Genomic DNA, 27,870 nt, shown 5'->3' on the forward strand with positions numbered 1-27,870 from the left:
AGCTAAGGTGGAAACCCTGACCAGAAAGCCAGAAGAAAGCTTAAAATGCAAACAGGTATCCAGAGACTCAAATCACCATCTTCATCATTGAAAAGTTTCTTTCCTGACCTAATCCAATTCTCTATCAGTGCTTATTAAATTTAAATGTTAGCCTTTCATTTCTATACAAGCAAGTTCACAACAAAACAGAAAAAAAGAAGGTACCTGAGCAGTGGCTACAAAAGTCTGCTACACCAAAAGTCTGTTGCCCCTCCATGAGACCTGGACACAGAGAACTGGGCAGCAAGGAACTTAATGAAGTTGAACAAAGGCAAAAACAGGGTCCTACACCTAAGGAGAAATAACCCCACACACTGGTACAGGTTAGGGGTTGACCTGCTGGGAAGCAGCTCTGCAGATAAGGACCTAAAAGTCCTGGTGGAGCCAGCACTGTGTCCTTGTAGCCAAGGAGGCCAATGGGATCCTGGGATGCAGTAGGAGAGTGTCCAGCAGGTCAAGGGCCCTTTCTAGTCTGCCTTACTGAGGCTACATCTGAGTACTGTGTCCAGCTCTGGGATCCCCAGTTTAGGAAAGACAAGGAACTACTGGAGAGATTCCAGTGGAGGGTTACAGTGATGATTAGGGCACTGCAGCACCTCCCTTATGAGGAAAGGCTGAGAGACCCAAATCTGTTTAGCCTAGAGAAGACCAAGAAGGGACCTTATCAATACTTACAAATATCTTAAAGAGTGGGTGTCAAGAGAACAGAGCCAGACTCTATTTTTCAGTGGTGCCCAGAGACAGGACAAGGGGCAACAGGCATGGACTGCAACACAGGAAGTTCCATCTGAACATGGGAAAAACTCCTTTACTTTGAGGATAATAAAGCACTGGAAGAGTCTGCCCAGAGATGCTGCCTTTTCTGGAGATACTCAAAACCTGCCTGGACATGATCCTGTGCAACCTGCTCTAGGTGAACCTGCTCTAGCAGGGGGATTAGACTACATGATCTCAGAGGTCCCCTCCTATTCTGTGATTCTGTGGCTGAGTGGTGCCAAGACATAATCTTGCAGTAGCAATTGCTTGACTGGAGCAAGCCATCCAAACAGAATTCTCTGCCTCAAAAAAAACAAAGTAATATTCATCATCCCAAACTGAGGCTGGCTCTTCTTTCCATTCTCACCCTTCCCATTTCAATGCAATCAGTTCCTGGGAGCTAGAGGAGGGACAACTTTCTTATCTTTAGATGAATGGATCTTCTCCTGGGATCATTAACACCTTTCCCACTAGCTACAGAAAAAACAGGTTAAGTACTTCAGAGTAACATCAGAACAGAATTAATCTCACCCAAATACATTCATCTAACTGTTTTCCAGTACAATGACGTGCTGGCACTTCTGTCAGCACTGCTTTTTCTTTGACATCTCTGGTTAGAGGTATCTATCAATCATTTCACTGCATGGCAGCTAAGCAGAGCAGCAGCTCAGCAGCAGTGTTGAACCAGAAATAAGTAGGATCACAGTATCTGTGCATTTATCAGGCTGCAATATTATTTTTGCAGCTATTCTCCACAGCGGGTTCAAGTAAGAGGATAAGCAAAGCAATTCTGTGGAACACCACAAAAGATTTGTTAACCAGAATTATCAGAGCCCTGTACGCAACCAGAGATCTGATCTAGCAGAGGGCTTTCATCACCTTTAAATAGAGCAGTGTTAGACACCACTGATGCCTACACAGAAGAGCTCATGAAATAACTAGGGAGTTATAGACACAACTGTATTATCCTTTATTTAATGGTGTTCCCCCAGGCCTTATTTTGAAAAAGAAATTGGAGAAAGTGCTGAGAGATGAGTCTGTTTATTCCCCATCCCTCCCCACCCTTGTGCTCTTCCCCCAGCTGACCCAAACCACACTCACTTCCCCAGGAAAGGGGGGTGGGGGAGCGGGTACTCCGAAAAGGTAATTTATAAAGAACAGGGAGCAGTGCTGGCTTTCAAGCTCAGGCACATGATCCATGTGCTTGCAGCCAGCAGCACATCCCTTGGAGGATGACAGTGACCAACGACAGCCTATGCAGCACCTGGGGAAAATGGGATGCGTGCTCCTCCTCTGCCCTAGCACAAAGCAGAGCATGTTAATAACATGGAGTGCTTATAGCCTTATAGCAGATGCAGTTGACAAGGTCCACTGGCTATTTCAAGACACTTATTGTTTATATTGTCATTCCCAGTGACAGAAAATGAGGTTTTGCCTTTTGCAGTACCCAAAGGTCTTGAAATGAGAAAAAACTGATGTGGTTAATATTAAGAGAGATGCTCACTGTAACAGCAGATCCAAGGCTGGCAACAGCAGTGCTTCCCAGTCCCTGGTACCAGCAGCACCAGCACCTGTACTGGACAGCAGCAACCCTGCCAACCACCACCACCACATGCAGGCAGTAACAGCACTGCAGTGACACCAGCAGAGCAACTGGTCAATCTGATGGCTCTAGTGGGATTTTTTGTTCCCATTAATTGTAATCTATCTACTATGATCTTTACAGACAGCTGAAGAGAAACTGCTATTAAATCTCGTACCACTAAGTATCAGCCTTTCATCAAGCAGAAAGCTTAGTTCCCTGCCTGACGACCACCTTGAAAACAAGATAACAGAAATAAGCTTCTCTCTGAAATAGTTTTAAATGCATATAGCTTACTGCTTTTAATCTGTCTCAGAATTAAGACAGCTATACAGAATGAGACAGAGCAGACAGATGAATGTTCCAACATTTTGTTACAGATTCACATGAAGTGAATCTAATTTCTCACTGCATAGAGTTAAAAACAAAAAGACAAATGTATGACCTGTCCTAAAGCTCTTAAGAAACTATGCATACCTGTCCACAAAAAAAGAACACAGTAAGAAACCACTGAAGATTTAAGTTCCAGCCATAAATTACACTCAGATAATTTGTACCTCTCTCTATAAATGCCTAACGAATACAGGACACAGTATGAATGAAGTCTACTGCTAGAGGTAGTGCAGTGGAGTCATCACCTGGGTACCTTTCTTCTTCCCCTCCCCACATAACTTAGCAAAGCCTCTGACTGCATTTGTGAAAAGAGTCAGACTTCAACATCTGGCTCTTTGCATAGCCAAAGCCAAACTGCATATCAGCCATCTTTGGCAAACTCTTGGAGGAATGAATGCTGTATGACATAATGTAAAAATAGGTAAAATACAGTTTATGTGGAACTCGACCTCAAAATGTTTTCTTTTGGCTTTTATGTTATAAGAATATGGAACATCTGCTCAGCTGTTATGCAGCTATATTTAGTCATTTATTCTGCCCATGAACTTTAAGTTCTACTAAAAACATTCATTCTGTTCATGAAAATGATCTGAAATTACTAAGATTGTTGACTTTGTAAATTAAGTAACATAAGCAAGGAAAGTGGAGGCCAAAGACTGCTAGGCTCTACTCTTCCTATAAATGAAAATTTTAGAGTTCACTTTCAGCTCTTTCAAGCAACTGCCTTTATTCTGAAAACAAAAACAAAAAAAAAGAAAATTCTTCTCGTGGTCAGTGTTCCTGTAGCCTTTGGTGAGCACCAGCCCTCACTCTGCATCCAGCTGAACTGCAGAGCCAACAAAAGCTTCAGCCCACGTCACGCCACAGCTGTGCACATGCTCCCTCTAAAGCCTCTTCCTGACCTCTCTTCACATCTGATCCATTTATTTAATCCCAATGTTGCTTCATCTTCCCAGGAAACAACTCAATGCCCATTGATGACAGACTGGTTCCAACAAGCATAGTTGTTCTCTGACTTGGCACATTTTCCCTTTCCCACTGCAAGGTTTTTTTACCTGCTCCTTTGTCACAGTTTCAACTCTGAGTGCAGGACAGACTCCAGTGAGCACTGAAATTACAACTCCACCCCCCAGATCTGCTAAACAGCTTAAGAATTTTTAAATTACAGACACAAACCCACAGTTGAATCCAAGGTTTTCTGCACACATAAGCCTGTTTTCTTTCCTACATAGAAGGAAATATGGAATCTAATCTATTTAACACTTCTACCCCTGGAAATGAAAAGTATGCTGTAGCACTGATGTACTGCCTGCACCAGTGATGTATCTGTGATGCCAGTTATTTACTGGAGACCGTAGTTAAATCTGCATTCCTCCACTTTTTTTCATGCTATGCAATGCAGGCTGATCTCAGGGCCAGCACTGCCTCCAGTGTCCTTCTCTCCCTCATTCCCAGCTGCTTCTCCAAAATCTGGGCAATGTTTACACAGCCTCTGCTCCAGAAGCAAGGAGGGCTGGATTCAGGCTGAGGATGCCTCTTGCACTGCTGAAGTGCTGTGCAACACAAGAGGGGCAGCCACTGATCCTAGGAGGAATAATCCTGGATAAAGAGCCAGAGGAAAGAATAAGAGAAAACTCCCTCCCCAGTCACAAGAAAAGAAGGAATCTTGAAGTAAAAAATGTAATTGCAAGGACTTAGCACTACTAAAAGAGTGGAAGACAAACAGTACTGCTGATCCCCCCTGTTACACATAGGGGGATCCCAGAATGAACTCCTGCATGAAGCAAAAAACCCCTCATGGCACTTCCCAAGAGAAAACAGGAAAGGGAGAACCTTAGGTCAAATTTGAAACTGCACCTTGAAGTGATCTAAAGTCATGTTGCTGCTGCAAGGGGTGATTTGATACTTTTCCTTCCATTCCTAAATTCCTTCCTTATCATGTGTCTGGGATTTTCCTTTACTCTGGCACTTCTGCTCAGCCAGGCCACAGAAGAATGGCAATGATGGAAAGCAGAAAAGGGACTGCACATCCAGAGGTTTTTGGGACAGGGGGAAAGAACACTTTGCAGAACCTGGGCAAAGCCAATAGTAAATCCACAGCCATGCAGGCAAATCACATCTACTACACATCCTCTTGTCCACAGCTTATTTGTGCTCTTACCCCACAGCGGGGAAGACATTTGAATTTTTTTTTTTTCCTCCATGGTTGGGAAAGAAAAATTAGTGTTTTGTGTTTTGTTACCTGAGCTTTTACACAAGGTCAGTCACAAATCACAGTAAAATTCAGCCATACGGCTCTTCAACAACTACAAAAACAGAACTAAGCAGCTCCTGGAAACAAGGCTGCATCCAACCCAGAAAAGTAAAACCAACACGGAAAACATCACACATCACATGGGCCATTTGTGCTGTAGCAGAACCACAAATACACATTTGTTATATTGCTCCTGTTCAGGGAGAGGGACACAGAATTACAAGAAGTCTGTCCAACATTTTCAAGGGAAAGGTCACCAGGCTGATTATTTATAACACCACTGCCATTTCTGCAGCTACCTATAAACTTTGCTTTATGTCATTAGATAATAAATAATAGGAAAATTATGGGAGGGGAGGAAGGATTTCAAGCTGCACTCCCATTTCTTTTCTCTGGCAAAAAATCTTGATAAGACAAAATAGCTGTGGATCCAACTGGCAACTTACATATCTTCACCTTGAACAAAACAGTTATTTTTACATTTGTAACATCACATATTTACTTGTGCTTTGTAAAAATCAGCCTATTAGCAGGACTTAGTGAAGCAAAGAAACAGCTGGACTGAAAGGCTATTTCAAACCTGAAGATAGAACTGATGGTATTTAAAAGAGAAGATGACTACAGAAACTGGTCTGTTGCAAGCACATTTCTCTCCAGTCTTCCATGAAAACCAATAAAGCCAGTAAACCACATTTTCTTCCCATTCAGATTTCCATGAAAGAGAGGACAGTACTCTCATTGAGAATGATGATTCCAGTCTTTATGTAAGGTGAGTTACAGCAAACTGGCCAGCAGTTAGGGATGGATCACGGAATCAAGCCAAAAGCAAATAACTGCATACCTGTAACAAAGTGTTGTTGTAAAAGTACAATAGCCAGAAACTGGTGGTATCTAAAAAAACCCACATCAGGTCAAAATGCAACTACCTGTTGATTCACAATAAGCATTTGAACCTGAAGAAAATACCAGAGGTTTATAGTCATACACCTTTATATGCATTAACAACCCCTAAGCAGACAGACCTCTGACCTGGGCATGGACAAGACTCACACAGTGTCCAGTGTCTCCTCCCAACCCTGCCTGCAGGCTTCCCAGAAAGTTTTGAAAGAAATGCTGATGTCCAGCTGATAGGCTGTCCCAAACTATCTGCAAGAAGTGAGCTTTGGGAAGCAAGGCCTGGGCTGCTGGTGAGAATCATGTCTCTGGTTCCTTTTCCCTCTTTTGCATTTAATGAAATTTAAATTCCATTCTTCCCCGTAGGTCATGCAGGAGCCTTTCATCAGGATCAAACAGTAAGGCAAGTTTTCATTCTGGCAATGCCTACCCTCCTAAAAGCTACAAACTATTTAGCAAGTATGCTGAGGAAAGGTTTTATCCCCAGGTACAGACACTGAGAATAAAACAAGCCACCTGCTAGTTGTCTGCTTTATAGCAATAGGACACTTGATAAAGAATATGCCCCATTTCCAAACACATAATATTGCAGTCTTCAAATATGTTGCTATTCTCTTATTACCTTGAGAGAACAGGTAAGTTCAAATAAATGACCTGGTGAAGTCTGCAAAAAGTTAAACCATGTAGCTCAAAATTTAATTTAAAAGCCCTCAAAGAATGCCCAAAAAGCAATGAACATAAGCTCATCATGTAAAGAAAAGCAGCAAATGATGCAGAAGAAAAAAAAATAGCAAACAGCAAGTATTACGGTTGCTAAGGTAGATATTTTATTAATGATTTGCATACAAATATATAAGAATCCAAAGTAAATGAACTCTGGAAAAGTCAGCTATGATTTCATATCCTGTAGTTTTCAATGAAATATGCACTCTGCTGCTTTAAAAACGGTATTGTAGGCATTGGCTTAAAAAGCTCCCCATCTTTCAGAGAAAGCAAGGGGTTTGTTTCATGCACAGGTTAGGCACACCCCAAAAATTCCCTGAAAGAGAGGAGAGGGCACAAACCAATGCAGACACACAAGTCCAGCTTTCCCCAGTCTGAAACACTACTTCATGGGGGAGAACACGGAAAAAAAAAAACTAACAAAAAACCCCCCAACCAACCACACCAAAAAAACCTACCTAACAAACAAGCAGCACCAGAGAAATCCAAGACAGCTTCCTTAAGCACTCTGTTCACGTAACATATACGTATCTCATTTTTCCATTTACTTTTCTGTTTTAGAAAAGATTTTCTCCAGAGACACAAACTGCCTCTGGAGTGCCATATTTGGACTGATTTAATGATAAATAAGGATGACTAAAGCTAAGTGTTTTCAGTTGAATGAGTAAGCTCCGAATGATTTCTTTCTTAGAGAAACCGGTAGACTTATTTTTCTTTTAATTTTAATTACACAGTGAAACAATACCTCTGTTTTCATGGAATAAACATGATTCATTTCATTCATGCCTATTACATGGAGGTTTAAGTTTCTAATTATCAGTCTGAAAGGTTTAAGTTGCACCATAGGTAAAAGTTGCATTCTATGGGGTCTTTGCTAAAAAGACCTACAGCAAAAACACCCTGCGTACCAGAGAAGACAGCTAAAAAGAAAATCTGTCTCCTGATAAATAAAATAATAAATAAAATTTATTATTTTACACAAGATACACACAGTTGAAGGACAACTGTTTGAGGTTCAGATTTTTCTTTAATTCATGATTTTAAAATGTTCATGCATGACAACTATTTTGCACACATCACATGCTTCAACACATGCAAAAGACAGAAAACAAATTTTAGTTGGTGTAATCTTCAATTTTACCTTTTCTAAAACATTAAATGCAGGAAGGAGCTAACTAAATAAAGTTGCTTTTTAACAGTAATGTTATTTCTGCATTATGTCTGGGCCATGTAATTTAATCCTAGGAAAAGCTACCTAGGGTATGATAGATGACACTATGACACTGAGCTTCTTCAAGTAAACAAAGCTGTTTCATAATCTGAAATCTCTGATCAAGTATTGTCTAGAAATTATGGTATAGGTCAGGAATTTTGACAAGACTCAGACTAGAAACACTTCTTTGGTCACAGTAAGTCTCCAAAGAAATATGAGGATCACTTAAATTCTTGAGACTGAAGGATTTATAATAATGTAAATAAACAAAACCTGTACACTTTTATTTCTTGAAGCAACACATGCCAACTGCATCAAACGATCAAACGAAGCAAGCAGAAAGTCTGGCAAACCAGTAGCCTGCTGGCGTTATGCAATGCCATGTCTTAGCACACACACTTTTTTTGCTCATTTGTCTTTTTTACTGTACCAAAATCATCACTGGTCATCTCTGGTGATACTAGCTCCTCCGCTGGCGTCTCAAGTGGTATCAATGGTTTAGGATATTTGGAAGCTACGAGTTTTCAAAAGCAGAACAACAATAAGTCATTATTTAAAAATCCTTCAATCCATGCTGTAGTATCCACCAGCAACAAAAGAGCCCTGATAAACACCAGGATGACTGGATTTATCTAGGGCTTACAGTGATTCCACCTGAAAGTTTGCAGGTTCTCTGCAAAAACATATGGCAAAGTTACTGTATTTAAGCAGAGGACTCTGACTAGAACTTCAAGTTACATGACAAAGTAGAATTTCAGAATACGGAAGGAAAACAAACCACAAAAGAAAAGCCAACATGAATTTCAGAAAGCAGTACCTTGGTGAATGTGGTTTAAAGGTAGACAGTTACACTGACATTTGGGTTTTCAGGAAACAGTTTCAGGAAAGTTTTACATTGAGCAACAAAGCACCAACCTTTTTATTTATGACATTAAATTTCAGCCTCTTCTAACACTTCAGTAATATAAACATGACCCTGTCCCAAGGGATCATCTATATTAGCATCAGTAAAATTGATCTCAAAGAATAATGCAGAGAATACTACCAAATTTATTCAAAGTTAAAATTTTCAAAAAATTTTTCTATATACTTTTTTCTGCAAGTAACTATGTATGTATTGAGATAAAATGATGAAAAATTCAACTTTATAAAGCTACCTAGCTTTGCAGTATTATTGTTACATAAAAAAGGAAGTCCAAATAAATCAGATATATCCTGTTGAAATTAAGCTTAACCACGAAGAAGCACTGCAATAATGACATGCAATGTCAGACTGGCTAATGCAACACAGTAAGAATGAACAATGGAAACAGACTGTCTAGTGCCCAAGAGTACATTTTGGAGGTGAGGTTTTGTTCTGCATTTTTTTGAGTTTTGGGACTTGGTTGGTGTTTAGTTTGGTTTTTTTTTTCCCCACTACATTTTCCCTTTTCAAAGGTTTCTTGGGAAATGGGACATACCTCTCAATAGGACTTCAGAAGTATTAAATCTCTTAACTAAAGTATCCCAGTGCAGTGTCCAGACTTCCCCATGCACCTCACCTTTTCTGATACCAGGCATCCACATTCTTGAGACAGGATGGAAGAAAAGATTAATAAATTAAGTTTCATAATAAGTAAGAATCCAATCCAGGGATAAAAAAAAAAGATGTGGAACTCCCACCTCTACCTGTTACTCGACACAGTAGCTGCTGGGTTCACTTGATCAACCAACCTTATCCCAGGTCATTGCATCTACTTAACCTCTGTGAACTGCCAGTGGAGTAAAAAGCCAGGTTTCCCATGCCAGGTTCCATCCCAGCTCCATGAAGAGGGCAGAAGGTAGAGCCCCTCTTCAGTGCTGAAGCCTGGGAAAGCCTCAGCAGTTTTAGGTATTGAGTATTCCAGACTAGGAAATGACAGAACTCATTCTCACCTTTTTTAAATTATTATTTTTGCAACGGCAAAATGGGATAAATTTCAAATAAATGGCTAGAATTTATTGTATTAACTGACATTTAGGGGGAGAAGTCTACTATAATAGTTTCATTTTTCCTGTTTAATAAAATATTTTACATTACACAGATGACCACCATTTCAGAACAAACAGTTCCATTTGAGGATGTTAAAAGGAAATGCTTAACAGAGTCTGCACTGCACTCTTCCTTCTGCACTCTGCCCTCAGGACAGGCCTCCCTTGTTTTAGGGGAAAAAAAATAAAGAATTTTAAAGTTTTTCAGCAGCAAAATGAGAAGCAGAACATGCTTTCATCTGAAACATGATACTCATTTTACCACTGAATATTTTTGACTCAGCAGTGAGATTAGCACTAGTCCTGGTGTATGCTGTGATGGTGTCAGAACACAAAAGGACTGCATGCAGGCAGGCTGGTAAGAGTCTGTCCTTTTACCAGCTTGACAGGGCACTTCAAACTTGTGAATTAAATGCTTGCCAGCAGTCTGCCAGAGGACCTTTTCCTGGAATAGTAATCAAACACTAAAATTAAAAAAAAACACCAAAACAAAACAAACAAAAAACCCCACACAAACACACATAAAAAATACTTCTTGACCCAGGTCACAGCAAGAAGAGGCAGATAATCTTTCTCCTCACACAGCTCTGAGTTCACATGTGTACACTGGGCCTGTGGCAGAGAGAGGGAGACAGAACTGTCCCTACCAGCTGCCATCCTACCTGCTCAAGCACACCAGCAACAAGGCTGTTCTGCTTCTTCCAGCTCATCCGGCTGGGCAGTCCTCACAAAAACACCTCCACTGTCACTGAGAAATCAATCTTCAAACAAGACAAGTACTTCCAAAGGACTGAATTATACTTTGTTAACACAGATTGACTTCTAGCAAAAAGCAGTACTAAAAATCTCTAAACCACCACTGTAAATGGTTTGTTTATATTAGCAAGCAGCATCCAACCCACGCAACAAAGGGAATCCTTCTCATAGGGGATCACATTTAAAGTATCTAAAAAACTCAGTAAAATCTGTCCAAATGAATTTATTGACATTTCCAGTCTTCTGAATTAACTTTTCTTGTTAAAGCTGTGGAAGTAGGAACACCTACACTCACATTCTCCCTCAGCTATTCCAGTAAACTGTAGAGTTCATAAATCTAATACCAGATCTAAGATACCAGAGATGTTGTTTCTGACACCAAAGTAGCATTTCCCCCAAAAACCAGCAACAAGCTTGCAAATTTCTCAGCTCACAGTCCCAGTGAACTCGTGGAGAGGGTGCCCTTTACCCACACACTAACGACTTTTTAATTTTTTATATTTTTTTAAAACAAGGACAAGATTAAGTAATGTGAAACTACAATAATTTTTCTATCAGAATGTACCAGACTGTTCAGATCATTGAGTCATGTATGGTATGACATACCAGTGCTTTCAAAGAGACTCTAGCTAGAGACTGCATTCTCCAAAATCTGCAAAAACGACAAAATCACCTGTCAAGACCACATTGCCACTGTGTCTTTGCAGGTTTTCCATTTAAAACACAACTTTACCAAGCAGAGAAGCAAACAATTACACTTCAGAAGGTCTTTTATTTAGTGATACACTAAATAAGAATGTGTCAACATCACAAAAGCCTTCCATTTATAATATAAAATGGAAATTGGTGCTTTCAAGTAACTGTGTTTCATGTGCACACGTACTTAAATACATATTATATATACACAAAGATATACAACATATATATATTTAATTTATATGTACATAAAAATGGGAAATCAAGAATTGTTTTCCCATTTTTGCAAGAAAAGATGGGGAAAAAGCAGATTCACTATCAAGACCTGAGATTTCTTAGTCTGAGTTGTTAGTATTATTAATGGAAAGTGGTTACATGTGGGCTCAAGAATGTTTTCACCCAGAACTTATAAGAAAAATGGTACGCTTAGAAGAAAACAACACAGCAGAACTGCGAAGTTTAGCGTTTCTCAGCTAAGCAAGTAAAACCCTTTAGTATTCTTCCTCATTACCAGGCTTGCTGCACTACTTAGGAGTGCTTTTAAGAACCATTTCTTATCATAAACTGAAAACTAAAGGTAGAAAACCTGAATATAATTCCTCTAAGAAAGGAGTTACATCTTCTTTCTAACACCACTCTTTTATAATGGAGAATTTCTACAGAAGGTGAAATTCAGTCATTGTCCACACTGCCAGCAAGATTTTCACACTTTCATCTCCCCCATGTAGCAAAGTAGCAACAGGAAGAAAGATTTGACTGACTGACTGCTGCCAACCAAAATAAGCTTTGAATACAGGGCACTGCTCCTACAAAGAGCAAAGCACAAAGCACAACTATTACACACTAAATGAATTGGCTTGCTTGTTACTTCAGTGCTCCTGCAAGAAATGAGAAAGAAAAATACAAAATTCTTGTATTCTGGTCCACAACCATCCTCACTGTCTGGTGTGGCTGACTGCTTACATGAAACACATACTGAAATTTAAAAAACTTCGTTTCAAGTCTCTTCCTGGGAAAATGTGACACCTTACTCATCTTTCCAAGATTGGGGAAAAAAAAATGAAAAAGGAATACTGAAGGAAGTAAAGGAATACTAAATCCAGGTGAGGTGGTCTTGCAGCTGCCTTCAAAAAGAGCAATTTAGCAATGTTTTGACTAAATTTTAAGATAGTAAGATACAGATTATAGCCTAAACCAGGACAGTTATCACAGTATCTTCTGAGAGTAAATGCATGAAGATTCACTTTCATAACCTTCTCCTCAGCTTCTCCTATGCAAACCCCAACTACTAATTTCATCTCAGGCTCCCAGCCACCCTTTATCACGAGCTTGCAGACTGTCTTCTGACTGATGCACTAAAACAAACAGGAGAATCTCCCTATTTATTAACAAGCTAAGCTGTTTAGCTCGTGCTTGGCATCTGGAAGCTGTGGAATCCAGACACAAACATCCAGGTAAGACAGGTGGCAAGGTGATGACAGGAACACATTCGCCTCTCCCCACCTGCACCTTCTCCACGTACAGCGCAGGCAGATGCCTTAAAATTTAAAAAATGCTTCAGACTCACCTAACTTACAGGTATATGGCTACAACTCACCTACCTGAGGACCGTCCTTCAGCGTAGCAGCCGCAGCAAGGGGTGGGTTTCCCTGTAGCCTCTGCCATTAGCGGAGGCCACAGACACTGTGTCCTGTCATATTTCGCGCTAGGGCGATTAGTTGATGGAACTGCATCCTTCTGGTGGTAGGCCTGGGAATGGGCTGAGGAACACGCCCCATTTGGTTCTTGATGTGCCCAGGTCTCCCCATATTGCTGACAGCTTCCCCTAGCTGATATGGGGTCTGTTAGGGCACAGAAGAGGTAGTGAAGGAAGAAGGTCAAAACTTAACCCAATAAGGACTGTGTTAAGAAGGATACGGACTAAGACCTCCCTCTTCATATAGAAGCATGAAAAGATCACAGGCAGAAAACAAGCTTAAGCACAATGGCAAAAGTGCACAGGCATTTCATGGTTGAGTAGAGACTGATTTTCCTGATTCAGGAATTTACTCAGCAGTTAGACAAGGAAATTTGAAGGCTGCATTTGGGGCACTTTCACTGGAAATCAACATAAGAGCAAAACTAGTGATCTCATCTAAGGAATCAGCTACTGGGAACTACAGCATGCTGCCACCAGACAAGGAGGTTGAGAAGAAACCAAACATCTCTAAACCCACTTTATCTTGATTGAGCTCATCATCTGTAAAAATCAAAAGTGATCCTAGTAGATTGGAGGAAGTGGGAAGCAGGACACCAAAACCTCTCACCCTCATCTGCTACGAATCAACACCTGTGTTCTTAAGTTAGATCATTCCTACACAGCCACCAATTCAACAGAAGAATAGAGCAAACATAAAATATTACTGAACCATAATAAAGCATGCAAAGTACAGAACATCAACATCTCACCCTGAAATAATATAATTTGCAGTGCAGCTCTTCTATTCATTTTGCTTTCTTCTGGCACTCCTTGGCGTAGAGAGTGATCATATACATCTGACATCTCAAGAGCCTGGCTCTACATTCACTGCCTTTCTTAATTTAAAAACTGATTTTTGTCAGCATCAGCCCTCTAAAGAAAACAGCTATGGGCAATCCACCCTCCCCACCCCTCCAGGACTGCCCAGAGCAGCTCACACATGTGTACATCAAAGAGGATTCACTGCTATGATGGGTGCACCTGATGACAGCAGAGCACCTGTTTTGCCAGCACCGAATGATTTCTGTGCCACATTTCCTCTCTTGGTCACATGATTTTAGTTCTCTAGAATATATGGGAATGTACACAAGGTACATGCTATAATCTTAAGATTCTTTTTTTCTCTAGACTTTCTAGAAGCCCTTCTTGGTTACTGCGGGTTTTCTTTTTGCACAACACAGGAAGAAACATAAGTTCTTTGCGTTAAAAGCTGACAACTGTTATCATGCTGCAGTCTGGTAATAAAAAATTAAAAGAAAAAAACCCACCAAACATGAATGAAGCTGGCTAAGAGAAAGAGTTATTATCAAAAATGTTTTATCAAGCTGTTAGATGGGCAGATCAAGAATCTGACTCCAGGGACCAAGGTCTGATGGCATTATGCTGCTTTGTGCAGCTCTTATCTGTGAGACTACAAAGCCCACAGCTGAGGTTTTGTTGAAACAATCTCTGGTGAGATTAACACTCACAGTTAGAGACACAAGTGTAGGTTTTTTTGTAGGAATAAATTTGCAGCTTACTAAAAAGGTCCCACGCAGAAAAGCCTCTCAACTCAAACTAATGCTTTTGTTTGTCTTCTAAATCTTAGATCATCAGAAAGTATTTTGCAGAAACAGCCTTTCAAACTATAGCTAACAGAAACTAAGCAATAAGATATTAAACAGGACCATCTGTTGAACTATCACTGTATAAACCTTGCAACATCATACTGAAATACATTTTAAAGTCTCATTCTGATATCCACCACATGAGCCTCCAGGTATACAGAAGCACTGCAAGCAACCGAGTTGCGCCTGAGCAATAACTGCTAAGATAAAAACACAAAAACCTCATGGCAAGAGCCCTTCAAGAGATGAGAAAGATTTGTTTAGGAAGAGTGTTAGTTGTTAGTATTCAAATGTCAGTGTCACCTTACAGCTCTAACCATACTTCCTATTTTGTAGAAAAACAAATGCAACTGATTCGTGCTCTTCAAAACAGGAGCACAAATGGTTTAAAGTGAATGGTTTAAATGAACAACTCTCATTCTGACTAGAGACACCACTGTCTATATGCAACTGTGCCATAAACAAAACCAAGAGGGACAAAAAAGGCTTGGTCTCTTCACAAAAGAAGCATTCCTACAGTGACATCTAGACCTGTTCTCTGCCCACCACAAGATTTCTTCCAGACATGTAGAGAAGAGCCACAAGGCAGGGATTTGCCCTTTCCAAGGGCATGCTACTATCAAAGTCACAAAGAGGCCTAGATCAAATGCACACTGATCTCTCGAGTACCTGCTATCACCTCCGCTGCAACAAGGATCATAAATTTCAGCCAAGCATCAGAACCAGAAGTACCAAGGTTGTAATTAAGTGGATTTGGTTTTGTCAGGTTTTTGATTTGCTTAAGCAAAAGTGTCAAATTGGCAAGAACAACCGTATCACACACACACACAAAAATAATTTGCTAATTATTTTCATCCGTGTTGCATAGCACAATGCTCAGGGATACATCTCAGAACCTGCCCACTACATGCACACATTCCCGCCTAAGAAACACTTCCAAGAAGCAATACTGGCGAGCAGGCAGTGCAGGTCAGTGTAATTCATGAATGAGCTCCCAGACAGAGACTGCCCAGCGTCTCACATGAGCTCGGAAATCAATTTACTGCTGCACTACTGTCAAGAGGATTTTATGAGAGAAGCACTTTTCTACTCCTATTCCGAAAAAATGGCCACCCACGCCTCTCCGAAACTCCTGGAGAGATGAGAAACACCCCATGATTTGCCGTGCTGTGTCGTTTTGAGTTCTGAAGGTACTGCAGATGCTTCTGGAAACTAAACTTCGGGTTGTGCTCCCAATTTATACCCGACTAGGCTAAAACTCGCGGGTGCCGTGTCCCGCTGGCTCGGCCCCAGGACTGGCTCGGGCGAAGGCGGGAGGACCCGCCGCACCCAACGCCGAACTTCGAGGGCTCAGCCCCGCACCGGCCCGGCCCTTCCCACCCTCAGCGTAGCGCCGGGCTGGTGCGGGGAGGGGGAAGCGGCGGAGTGCCGAGCCGGGGGTCTGCGGGAAGCGGCCACTCACCTTGGGCGATGGCGATGGACTCGAAACGGTGCAGCTCCCGCAGCAGGCAGCTCCGTTCGGTGGAGTGCAGGCTGTAGATGAAGTCTCGGGCCCCTTGCGTCGTGTTCAACGCCTCCATCGGCTCCTTGGGGTGGGTGCCCAGTGCCCGCCCGGGCGGCAGCGGCGGCGGCAGCCCCCGCGGGAGGAGCAGCCCCTCGCCACCGCCTCGCAGGCTGCCCAGGCGGCGGCGGCAGCAGCAGCGCGGCGGGCCACGCAGCGAGCCCAGGCAGGAGGAGGGTGAGGCGGCAGCGGGGCCCCCCGGCCGCCCTAGCAGCAGCACCGCCCGGCCGAGCCACGCCGACATGGGGCAGGGGAAGGGCGCGGCGCTCGGGCCGCCAGAAACGCCCGCCGCGGAGTCCCCGGGCCGCTGCCGGTGCTGCTGGATCGGCTGCTGGTTCTGCTGGGCCCGGGGTACCCGCACCCAGTCACCGCCCCGCCGCCGCTCCCGCCAGCGGCGGCAGCGCCGCGCCCCGCCCCGCACCCCGCTCCGGGCCGCCTCAGCCGCTGCCGCCCATGGCCCCGCGCCGGCGGCAGGGCAGGGTGGGGCGGGCCGGAGGGCGGCCGAGGGAGGCGGCTCCACGCAGGCGCGGCGGGGCCGGGCGGTGGCGGCGGGGCCTCCATCAATCCCCGGGAGGACTGGGGTGGCGAAACGGAGGCTTCGCTGGTGTCCGGTACTGCCTCAGGGCCGTCGGTCGTGAGGGTGACTTCTCGGCTGCGGGGAAAGGTCGGGACGCGGCCTATGGGCGCGGAGGGCCTGAGAGGCAGCGGGGGTCAAGTATCTTCTGTCCTCCAAACCGTGGAGCTTGGCGAAGGCTCCTGTTCCAAACTCGGAGTATTAATTCCATTATCAAGGTGTCTCTAAGCCCACAGGACTTTTTCTTCGTAGCAAAAGGTGTCCCTAGCCCAGGGCAGCCTCGTAGCAGAGTAACAAAACCAGGGGTTTGCTTGTCTTGTCCATCGCTCAGGCCCTTGCCTTGGGGTATTGCATATCCAGGTTTTGGTTTAATGCGCTCCAGCTGCACATAGCATTTGTATTTATTGATTGTCAGGCTTTGTGCTTGAACCACCCACTATGGTTTTTTGTTTGGGTTTTGGTTTTTTTTTCTAGTACTAATTGAGGATAAATACCATTTTACATCTTGTGGAATGGCAGGTTTTTTAAAGCCAAATTTTACCTCTTCCGCTGTGTGGTCTGAACACTTCTCGAGAATATATGTTCGGGAGTATTCCAGGTTATGTTTTTTCAATGTATTGTATTAAAAAAGTATTAGATTTTGTAGTTAGCAAAGAAATAACCACAACCACAAGGGAGTAATTTATTATGTACCTTGCTCGTTTAATATTTAGGTGACTTGTGGAAGCACTCAGTATTTACTGCTATATATCTAGGTCCTTTAATCTCAAAGGCAGCAGACTTTGTCCAGGTATTTTTGGCAGGGTGGTTTGCTTCCATCCTAGAGTATTTAAAAGTATTTGCAGGGAGAAGTTAAAACTTCACATGAAAAAGCTGCTTTTTCTTTCCAGGTCCACTGCTGCAATTAAACTGTGGTAAAGATCTCATGACAGATGGGTCTCTTACCTACAGTATGTGTTCAGTATTATGGATATTTACATGTCGTATGTGTACTGTAGAGATGGAGAAGAAACTGAGCACAGAAATATAGAAAATAAGCCATAAAGGCATAACTATAATGTTATAATAAACGTTATCACTCTGCTAGAGAACTAGTGGAGAGAGATTGCTGCTGGCTACAATTTCCAGTTAAATGCATTTTTGCCAAGCAACTAGTAGATCCTGCCTCTGAGATGAGATTTTTTACAGTTCTGTAGCTCTCTTCCAGTGCTTTCTGCTGACTGAGATGCATTAAGCCTTTTACTATGCTCAGAACTGTATTTATCTTCCCAGGAGCTTTATTGAAAAAATGTTAGGTTCTGCTACTCCTCAGGGGCAACGTGGCAGTCAGGTTTTATTTCCTGAGAACTTTAAAGTTTGTTAATACGTTAAAATTTTTGGAACAGCTTTTTCAATAAAAAATGCAGAAATGCAGAACTTTCAGTGGTATTGCTGAACACCTGATAAAATGCCATCTGAAAAAAAAGGAAAAAGTTAAGTTTTCCAGATGCCGAACCTTTAATACTCCAACTTGACATATTTAGTCTTAGATTATATTATGCTTGATTTTATATTCACACAGGATGATTGCATAAGTCTACAAAGAGGGAACATTGGTGCTTGGCAAGAAAGGAGACTTTCCCATCAACACAGCCCTAGCCAGCCAAGCATCTGTTGCAAAAGGTGAGTGCATTTGCATTATTCTTGAGGCATTTTGACAGTACTCAAAACATTGCAGGTGTTTTCAGAGACCAAATGAAAGAGTTTCTTTGGAAGAAGAGTTTCTTCTAACATGTCAGCCTCTGAATTGTTTCCCTATAGACAGGATCTCGTGTGGATCTCTGATGAAATTATATGAAATCAGTGTCAATGAATGGAGAGTTTCCACACAGCCTTTAAGTATTTGGAATATCAACCACATAGAAAAGTGCAAGGCAATTAAATAAGTAGACATGATACAATACAATTACAAAAATAAAGTCATTACTTATATGTCAAGACAGAGATTAGGGTTGATCTAGAGAAAAGTGTCCCTGACCATGCAGGGTGGTTGGAACATGATGATGTTAAAGGTCTCTTCCAACTTTAGCCATTCTATGATTCTGTGATATGATCTGTGGTTTAGCAGACATTAAATTCTTCTATGGGCAATATCTGTGGCTTATGCCTTCCATAGCCTTTAAAACTACACTGAATAAACTGGAATAAAAATGTCATTGGATGATCTGTTCTTCAATGAAAAGAAATTAACTAGATAACCTTGTGGGCTTTTCCATACTTCTTTTTTGGAACTTTTATTTTGTGAAAAAGTGAAATTAGCTAAACTGACACTGTAATTACTTGATTCAGCAGGTGGTATAGAGTAACTTTTATTAGTCCCTGACATTCAGCAGAGTTTGTGAACCTGCCAAAAGGCATATTTTTCACAATGTGCTTAAAAATGCATAAGTTTCCCTTTATTTTCTTGTTTTCTTGATGATATGTTAATTTTCTCCCAACATGATTCATTTTATGAGCAATCAAACTAATAAAACTGGTTTACACATAAACTGAAAAAAGCATGAGGAACATGCTTACAATACTACACAGAAAAATTGGCAATGTTCAGCCTTAAAAGCTAGAAAAATGCTTATGAAGAAATGAGCAAAAAATTACCACCCATCTTTAAAAGAACTTCTACAAGGCCTTCTAAGGACTGCAGAACTGTGAAACAAGTCTTTTGGTGCAGATTGGCAGGAAATATTAGGCAGCCTTCATCCTATGTAAATATAGGATGCACACTTACAAATTATATATTTATGTGGTAAAGTAAAATGATACTGTTCATGAAGAAAAAACAATGAGGTTGCTAAATATTAATACCATAAATTGCAACTATGCATAGTTTGTTTTTTGCCACATAAACAGTATATTTAGGCAGGTCCATATTGCTGGGAAGCTTCCAGATAAATATCTTCAGAGGGGCATTGACAAGGTCCTTTTCTTCTGCCTCACATTCCTGAAAAAAACGTGGCTCTTCTGGTCCTGCAATTGTTTATGAGCCTAAATTGTTTTTGTATGGGCAGATGGAGGAATCCAGAAAAAATGCAACAAAATGCTCACTGAAAAAAGGAGCCCTGAAATATACTGACCAATTGCTAAAATTCAGAGTCCTTTCTATGGTGTAAAATATGAGTGTAAGACAAGATTAGAAGCTTAAAGTATCATTACTGCTTATAGACATAGTGCAAAAATTTGCAAGATTTTGTCATTTAGCAGTTAAGTTACCTATAATCTTGGGAACCTGTAGATCAAGTACAAACAATCTTTCTATCATGAGTTCTCTCCTATTCAGGCTTGAACAATCATACACATTATTATATTGATAAACACATTATTTCAAGTAAATTTTTGGCTTAGGACTCCACTGCTTTTTGCTGGGATAGAGCTGAAGCCCTTCATTGCAGCTTGTATGGGGCAGTGCAGCTTGTATGGGGCAGTGCAGCTTGTATGGGGCAGAGCTTACATCATGTCAAGGCCATTTCTGGTCCTCATCCTCATGTTCATTGTAAGTTGTTCCATTTTTTTACACTCAGGAGCAGACAGGCACATTGTGTAGTTTAAACAAAGCTGAGGATCATGGCAGGCAGTCTCTGAAATAAGCTCCCTCTGGAACACTAGATGTGAAGGGATAGCATAGGGTTTGGATATATAAACATGGGGTTATCAAATACAAGATGAGAAGTTATTTTTTTTTCTCTCTCTTTTCTCTTTTTTCCCTTTCTTCTCCTTTCTCCTTTCCTTAATTGTCCTTTCTTTCTTTACCTTTTCTCGTCTTCTCATCTTCTCGTCTTCTCTTTTTCCTTTTCCTTTTCCTTTTCCTTTTCCTTTTCCTTTTCCTTTTCCTTTTCCTTTTCCTTTTCCTGTTCCTGTTCCTGTTCCTTTTCCTTTTCCTCTTCCTCTTCCTCTTCCTCTTCCTCTTCCTTTCCCTCTTCCTTTCCCTCTTCCTTTCCCTCTTCCTTTCCCTCTTCCTTTCCCTCTTCCTTTCCCTCTTCCTTTCCCTCTTCCTTTCCCTCTTCCTTTCCCTCTTCCTTTCCCTCTTCCCCTCTTCCCCTCTTCCCCTCTTCCCCTCTTCCCCTCTTCCCCTCTTCCCCTCTTCCCCTCTTCCCCTCTTCCCCTCTTCCCCTCTTCCCCTCTTCCCCTCTTCCCCTCTTCCTTCCTCCCTCCCTCCCTCCCTCCCTATTTTTTCAGCTAGAGTGCCCTCAGCCTAACATAAACTGAACATAGCTCAAAAAAAAAAGTTGGGAGAATTATTAAAGATTTAGAAAAATGCTTCTTAGTAAGATACTACAAAGATCTATTTATTCTCTTTATTAACTAGAAGTTTGTGGGTTTAAGGTAAACATAGTTCTAAGTAACTTAGTTTACAAAACATTTTCAGCACACAATAAAATTCCACAATATTCACATCCATCAATGTATATTGATGTATGGCAAGTGTTGAAGCTGAAATTAGGCAGAATCAGACTAACTGTACAAATTTTTTTTAATTAAAATAAAAAGTGGAAAAATTCTCTAAGGGTTTTTTTATCTAAAAACATATCATCTGCTTCACATAGTAATTAGGTGAAGTCTGAGCTTAGACAAGCTCTTAGCTTTTCTTTTAACTTAGAAGCCTTAAGTAGGTGTTTGCTGTAATTCCTCCCTCACTTGAAATAATGTGGATGCACAACAATTCTTCCAGTGAGTCCTGAAGTTTTTCACAATAAACACAGTGGAAAACTTTACCCTTTCTCCTGCAATATTTGTGTTCCACTTGAAATAGAGAAAAGATTAGCACATCCTTTGAGTTTAGAAAAATTATTTCGTTACTACATTGAGAATGGTGACAGGGTTGAACTCTCCCAGTTAGTAAAATGCATTAAAATGTATCGGGGGAAAGGTATGAAAGAAGAGAAATATTCCAGAATAGCACAGGAAACATTAAAACAAAGCAGTATATAGAGCTTGCATTTACTGGGCCTTCTTAGCTGTTTTCTGTTACACTCTTTTCAGGAAAAGGATGAGGTGGTCTAAAACAGCCTTTGGGAATCTCCACTGTACAGAGGGTCGCTGGCATCAGTGTGAAGCTGAGACTATTGTCAGGGGGGTATTTGAACATGCTTTCAGGTTTATAACATTGATTTTAGGGCACAGATGCAAACTTCAAGCATGAACTAGGGTGACTGACTTGCTGTGAGGCCTGAACAGCTTCTAGGCAGTTCTGAGGTGAGGTGAACATACAGATGCTGTCAAGCACCTTTGCCCAGCACCTTCACCTGGCCCCTAAGCACTGGGGTAACATATCACAGAAAGGGTATTGTACCATTACATTTCCTTTGAAGCATGGAAAAAAGGTAAAGCTCTCCAAGTATTACAGAGCAGTTGGATCAGGACCTTGGAGCCATTCACCACTTTGAGGTGTAAAATGCATGAGATGACTTATAGTGATAATTTTTTTCTGTGACTGCAGCAGCCCATTATCTTATGCTATATAAAACTTCTCCATCAGTATTAACTGTGTTGCCCCTTGACCCCATTTACCTTTATTGAACAGTAATTGAATACCACTGAAAAGGCAGTCCAAGCAGTTGTTGTGGCCTATTTACACATTCAGTGAAAGGAGTGATGAACAACAACTTTGTTAACCTCTCACCAGAGGTTTTCAGGCAGTTTAATGTTACAGATTTCTCTCTTCCATGGTTTTCCTCTTAATCAGTTGCTTTCTTTTGCTTACTCTCTCACTTTCTACTCTGTTGACTCCTTCACTCACATTATCATGGGACTGAAAACTGGCTGTTCCCAATCTATTATTTTAAGTGGGTCTACAGCTGTTTTTAGGAGGCTTTCACCAGTCCACTGTTGCTCCTAATTGGTCCCCTCTTTCTCCAGTTTAAGTCATTCTTGCCAATCTAGCTGAAGATCTCCAGCTCCAAAATTCAACCTGTTTTCTTCTCTCCAATAAGAACTAAGCTCAACCTCAGGAAACACCTCTTCCACTAATTGCTTGCTCAGTTCCTTCCCTTCAACATAAGTCTGTTTTTAAAATCATCCTCTGGAGAGTCTATACATAGGTCTGAAGTTCATGTCTTATGTACAAGTCCACAGCCATACAGTATCCAACTGCCTCAGCATTTCAGCAGCCATCAGCCCCTTTTGAGGTAACACTTCTTTCAGGATGGCATAACTAACTTTTCTTCTCCATAGGAATGAAGACAGGCAGAATCCTTTAAGCCATGCCACTGTTAATTACCAGCTGTTACTGTGTGGATACAGGGACTGATGCACTATTTCACTCTTTGTTAGTTAACTGTTGGCAATCCCTGATAGTTCTTGTCACAGGATGGTAGAATGGGAAGGGTGTGAAGGGACTCATGGAGATCATCGAGTCCAACCCCCCCTGCCAAAGCAGGATACTCTTGCTGCACCAGGTGTGCAAATAAAGCAGTATTACCAGGACCAAAGTGTGAAGTCTTGCTGTGTCACTAAATTCAAAATGACCCCATGAAGCTTATGTCCATCTGTTACAGGAAACTTGTGACTGCTACACTTATTTTGCAATATTAGCATCTAGTCTACATAAGTAGAAATCTGGCTCAAACAGGACAGTGAGTACCTGTTACATTGAGTATTTTAGGTGACAACTGTTATAATTATTACTGTATTTTTATAAATAAACAATAGAAAGCACTTGGTATCATTCCCAGAATTTGGATACACAAGTCTTACCCAGGAGACCAGCCAAGTAGCTTACATAATTCATCCATTCATGAACGTGAAGTGTGCAAAAAAATGGGGTAAATCTGGATCCTAATCTCATAGGCAGGAACAGAAAACTGGCAATATTCATTGTAGCAAAGTATGAGATTTTGGGCATTATATCTTGGCCCCATTCCCTGTGTTCTCTCAAGGTCCACCCTCACCCTTTATTTTTTCCGTGCTCTTGCTGAGAGTGTTGCCAAAAAGCAATATGCAGAGTATGAAATCTCCTCTGCAAGCTCTTTAAGGAAATGCTCTGAGCTAAAGAAGAGTCACAACAAGGTAAGACACTCAGCAAAATCGTTGTCAAAATTAAATGCGAAAAAGTTGGAAAGGAGAATGAACACTGTGAGTCAGGAACAAACCCAAACTTCAATCACAAGCCACTTGTCACAGCTTAGTGGTTTGGGCAGACCAAAAGCCAGAGGACAGAATTATTCTCTGTTACCCTCCCCTCCCCTCTCCCAAGGGAAGATAAAGTGGAATAAGGATGATAATCTTAAAACTGGAAATTAAAACTGCAAACAGGTTTACAGGAAAGGCAGTAACACATGGGATAAAGAACCAAAATACAAACGTATACAAATATATATATAGCCCGGTCTGGATGCTGTCAGGGATAGGTGCCTGAGGGCCCCTTGCAGCAGGGCCGGCTCAGGAGGGGCTCCAGGGCTCTTCGCAGCACCCGATGGATGTGGATTCTGCAGAGCAGGTGGGGAGCTGGGGGTAAAGGAGAGCAGGGGCACAGCAGCGAAGCGAGGAGGGGGCGGAAGAGAGGAGGGGCTGCGGGCTGCCTGAGCTTCATAGAGTATGGGCAGGGAATGGGAGGGAATAACAACCCTCCGTGTTCTGACCCTCTCGGAGTCTGAAATCCCTCCTTCTGCAGTGCCTCACTCAAGCTGTAACACCACTTTATACGGAGAGCAGGTTATCCCATACCTCCCTGTTGTGGGGTCTCTTACATTCATGCAAAGGTCAGACATCCATCACTGTTGAAGATGGGGTTTATGAACCAGAGGGATAGAGGGCTCCAGGAACTATGTCCAAACCAATGCTGCTGGCCTCTCTCACATTCTAAGCTATGTGGAAGATCCTAGAGTGGGTACACTCAAATAGTTCTGTGTAATAAAGAATGCTTGCTGCCAGTTGTCTGTATCTCACTTGTGAAATAGAAGAATTTATCTTGCTTTTAAACTGCTTAAATTAATTTCTTCTGAATTTTTCAGGGCCTCAGTAACCTGTGGGAGAATCTAGTGTGAATAAAGTACCTGTGTTCTCTCAGGCAGAGAATAGTTATGTGGCTGAATTTTTCATTGCTTTGGTTTTTTTTCTAAAGAAAAACAAAACAAGCAGATCAGCCTTTAGTCTATTTATTACCAATGCACTAGGCCATTACTGTACTCTTTAGTTTTCTTTTTTGTTCTCAGTCTACAGCAAAGACTCTTTGAATTAAATTCTTTTCAAATGTGGGTTCAGTAAATATACAGAATATGCATGTGGGCATAAAAGGTGCTGCAGCATCTGAAAACATGTTTATTGATTTATTGGCCTGTTTTCCCCAAGTAGATCAATGCCAGATGGAAATTATTTTCAAGATCTTTCTGTTAAAAAAAAAATCAGATGGAGAGGGGATAAATTGCCTTTATGGGAATGAATGTGGTATGTAGGTATTTCTGTCTGATAAACAGAGGGTTTGAGCCAGCCTTTTAGGTACCTGAAATTAGGCAGGCTCAGTGGAGCTATGCCACTTCTTTCACCCACTGTAATACTCCATAACCATTCAGTTTATTGTATTGCTATAACAGGAAAATTAACTAAAACATTTTATTGTTATTTTTCTTTTTATTTTTTATTTCACTGGTTTTTTATACGCTTGTGCAACTACGAGAAATAACAATGCTAAAAAGCTTGCTCCCAACAGTGGTCCTCAGCATTTAAGACTGATTGTCCATAGCAAGGACAGCCAGAGCCTGTCCTACCTGAATTCTTCACAGCCATGTAATCCAAGAAACTGTGAATTTAATTTTATTACTGTGCTTCATAATTGCCCAGATCTCAGTGATCTCTGCCAGGCATGTAAGGTCATTTGTTTCTTACATTTCAGCTTTGTGATGCCTCTTGGAATTTTGCCCCTTACTCCCTGAATCCTGTGTGATCTGGATCAGCCACAGAAACTGTTCCAGGTTTGACTCTGTTACCCTTGTAGAGTTTCTGTCAGTCTCCTTTGTCTGCCTGAGCTGTATTTGCCTCTGGCCTTTACTGCCAGAACTTCAGATTTCCATGGACTGCAGACTCAGAGCAACCAGTTCAGATTTAGACTTTAATTTAGATATGTGTGGTGGCATCTGCAGTGTAGGTGTCTGTGTTCAGGTGTCTGCAGTTCCAATGCAGACAGGAAGAGATGCAGACACCTCAGGAGGGCAACTCACTTGACTTATCTTAGAGGCCTGTCTGATGATGAGCTTAACCACCCTCTACTCAGTCCTGGCTATCAGCACAGATTGTAAATCAAATCCTGAGTGACTGACTCTTAGATACTTCCAGATGCATAAGACTCACCACCTCAAAACTACTCCAAACCACCCTGAAAGCACAGATACACTGGTTTTTCCTCAAATTATACTTCTACTTACACTACTCTTTCTACTGCAGTTCCCGAGTAGGATTTGAAGCCTGGTCAGCTGAGTGCTTGTTCTCCATCAGGAAATAAATACACAGGACAACAGGACAGGAGCTGAATGTGTGGGGTTTCGGCTCTTCTGATGATTTGTGCAGAACAAGGGATCTGCATCTTGTACCTGGGCAGAAGGTAAATTCCACAATCCGAACCAGCTTCATATCTGTCCCATTCTTTTGCACTGTTCTCTCTCAGATTAATCCAGAACATATATTTGTTTTGTCAGTATAAACTGTTACCTCAAGAACAACAAATATTTTTTCTGGAAGTTACGTGTTTTGGCATAAAAAAAACAACTAATAAGCCTTTGTGTATGAAATGTAATGGTGGGTGAAACAACTGATTTTCTAGAATTTGCTAGCCATGAGTCACCACAGGAGCTATTTGTTGATACCAAGCATTGCTCTTTTATGCTGTATTGCCACTAACAAATGTGATTTTAAAATGGTTTACAAAATTATTCCTGTCAAGGAATTGGAAGCACATTGTGACTGACAAAATAGGTGGTAATGCAGGCGTAGTGTGAAATGTTGCTCTCTTGACATATTAAGGATATTTGGTGGTCTCCAGAGAGGCAGCTTCCAAACTCAAACTTTCAGTGCCACTTAGAAATACAAGCAGAACTGTGAGCAGAAGTTTTGTTCTTGCTGTTGCTATAAGCAAAATAAATTATTGATAATGTCATTAATTCCCCCTCTTCTATATGCAAGCTAATTTTGTGATTATACAAGGAAAACGAACCAACTTTTCCATATGCGTGACAGAAAAATGCATTGTGCTCACTTGTGTTCATTGTGTGTATTGCTTCTGTATTTTTGCAATTGTATATTCTTACTATTTTCTCTTTAAAATTACTTCACAAGGCATAGATATAAATGGAATTGAGATTTGAGACTTTTTTTTAATGTGACACATAACACACAAGATCAGGTTATGAGATGAAAATTTTTCAGAATAAGCAATCTGAAGTCTAGTCATGAACAAGGACCTTTTTTTAGTAAACTGACAGTGTGTATCAGACACCAGGAAACACATGTCAATAGATTCTCAATGGTAGAAATTGCCTTTGGTTTTTCTGTGTTACAGAAAGTTGCAGTTGTTTCCATGGCTGGGTCATTTCATTACCAAAGCATAGCTGGCTGAAGAGATCTGTGATGATCACACATACGAAATTTTAGGGGTAGAATACAAGAAGAGCAACTTATAATATCTATAAAATGGGAATAACTTCAGTGAATCAGCATAGAAAGATGTCCATACTTTTTTATTCTGATCCAGTCTCTGCCATTCATTTCTCATTTACCTAGAGCTCTTGCTTAGGTTAAATACATGGAAAACACTTGAAAATGAGCCTGCAGCTTGCACCTAAATCAGAGACTTACTTAGAGTGTTGTACTGCTTCCTTTTTACAAAACACCCTTTAGGTTATGGTTCTTTTTTTTGTTACAGTCTGGGGCTTGCAGAGTGCAAGTGCAAAGTGCATTTTGTTAATGTCAAGGTTTTTATCATAATTAAAATTACTAGAAACTTACATTAAAAAAATTTAAAAGATTCTCATGTAAATTTTAGACTTGAACTCTCAAAACCCCCCCTCTACTTTATCATGAGAGTCATTAAAACTATAAGGGATTGCCCATACTG

The 27,870-nt window shown here is 41.2% G+C and overlaps 1 protein-coding gene and 1 long non-coding RNA gene across 7 annotated transcripts in view; one reads left to right on the top strand and one right to left on the bottom strand.

Annotated features, from left to right (window-relative positions):
- Positions 1-16,709, bottom strand: part of TMEM65 (transmembrane protein 65) — a 108,089-nt gene extending 91,380 nt beyond the window's left edge. For 2 of the 6 annotated variants that reach the window (XR_011724637.1, XM_071738329.1), the window contains exons 1-2: positions 16,124-16,709; positions 12,918-13,157 (exon numbers count right to left, since the gene is read on the bottom strand). Coding sequence is in view for 5 of the 6 variants with exons in the window: in XM_071738329.1 (XP_071594430.1) it covers positions 12,918-13,157; positions 16,124-16,466 (583 nt within the window). In the remaining variant the exon portion in view is untranslated. Of the gene's footprint in view, positions 1-8,284; positions 8,369-10,052; positions 10,310-12,917; positions 13,158-16,123 lie in introns of those variants that run through there. The other 4 variants (XM_071738332.1, XM_071738327.1, XM_071738330.1 and 1 more) reach the window with 4 other exon arrangements.
- Positions 16,710-17,797: 1,088 nt separating this feature from the next.
- On the top strand, positions 17,798-26,392 carry LOC139793529 (uncharacterized). Its single transcript, XR_011724638.1, has 3 exons — positions 17,798-18,268; positions 18,358-18,458; positions 26,205-26,392. It is a non-coding gene; the product is annotated as an uncharacterized lncRNA (long non-coding RNA).
- Positions 26,393-27,870: the final 1,478 nt, after the last annotated feature.

This window comes from Heliangelus exortis, chromosome 2, assembly GCF_036169615.1.
Source record: "Heliangelus exortis chromosome 2, bHelExo1.hap1, whole genome shotgun sequence".
NCBI lineage: Eukaryota > Metazoa > Chordata > Aves > Apodiformes > Trochilidae > Heliangelus > Heliangelus exortis.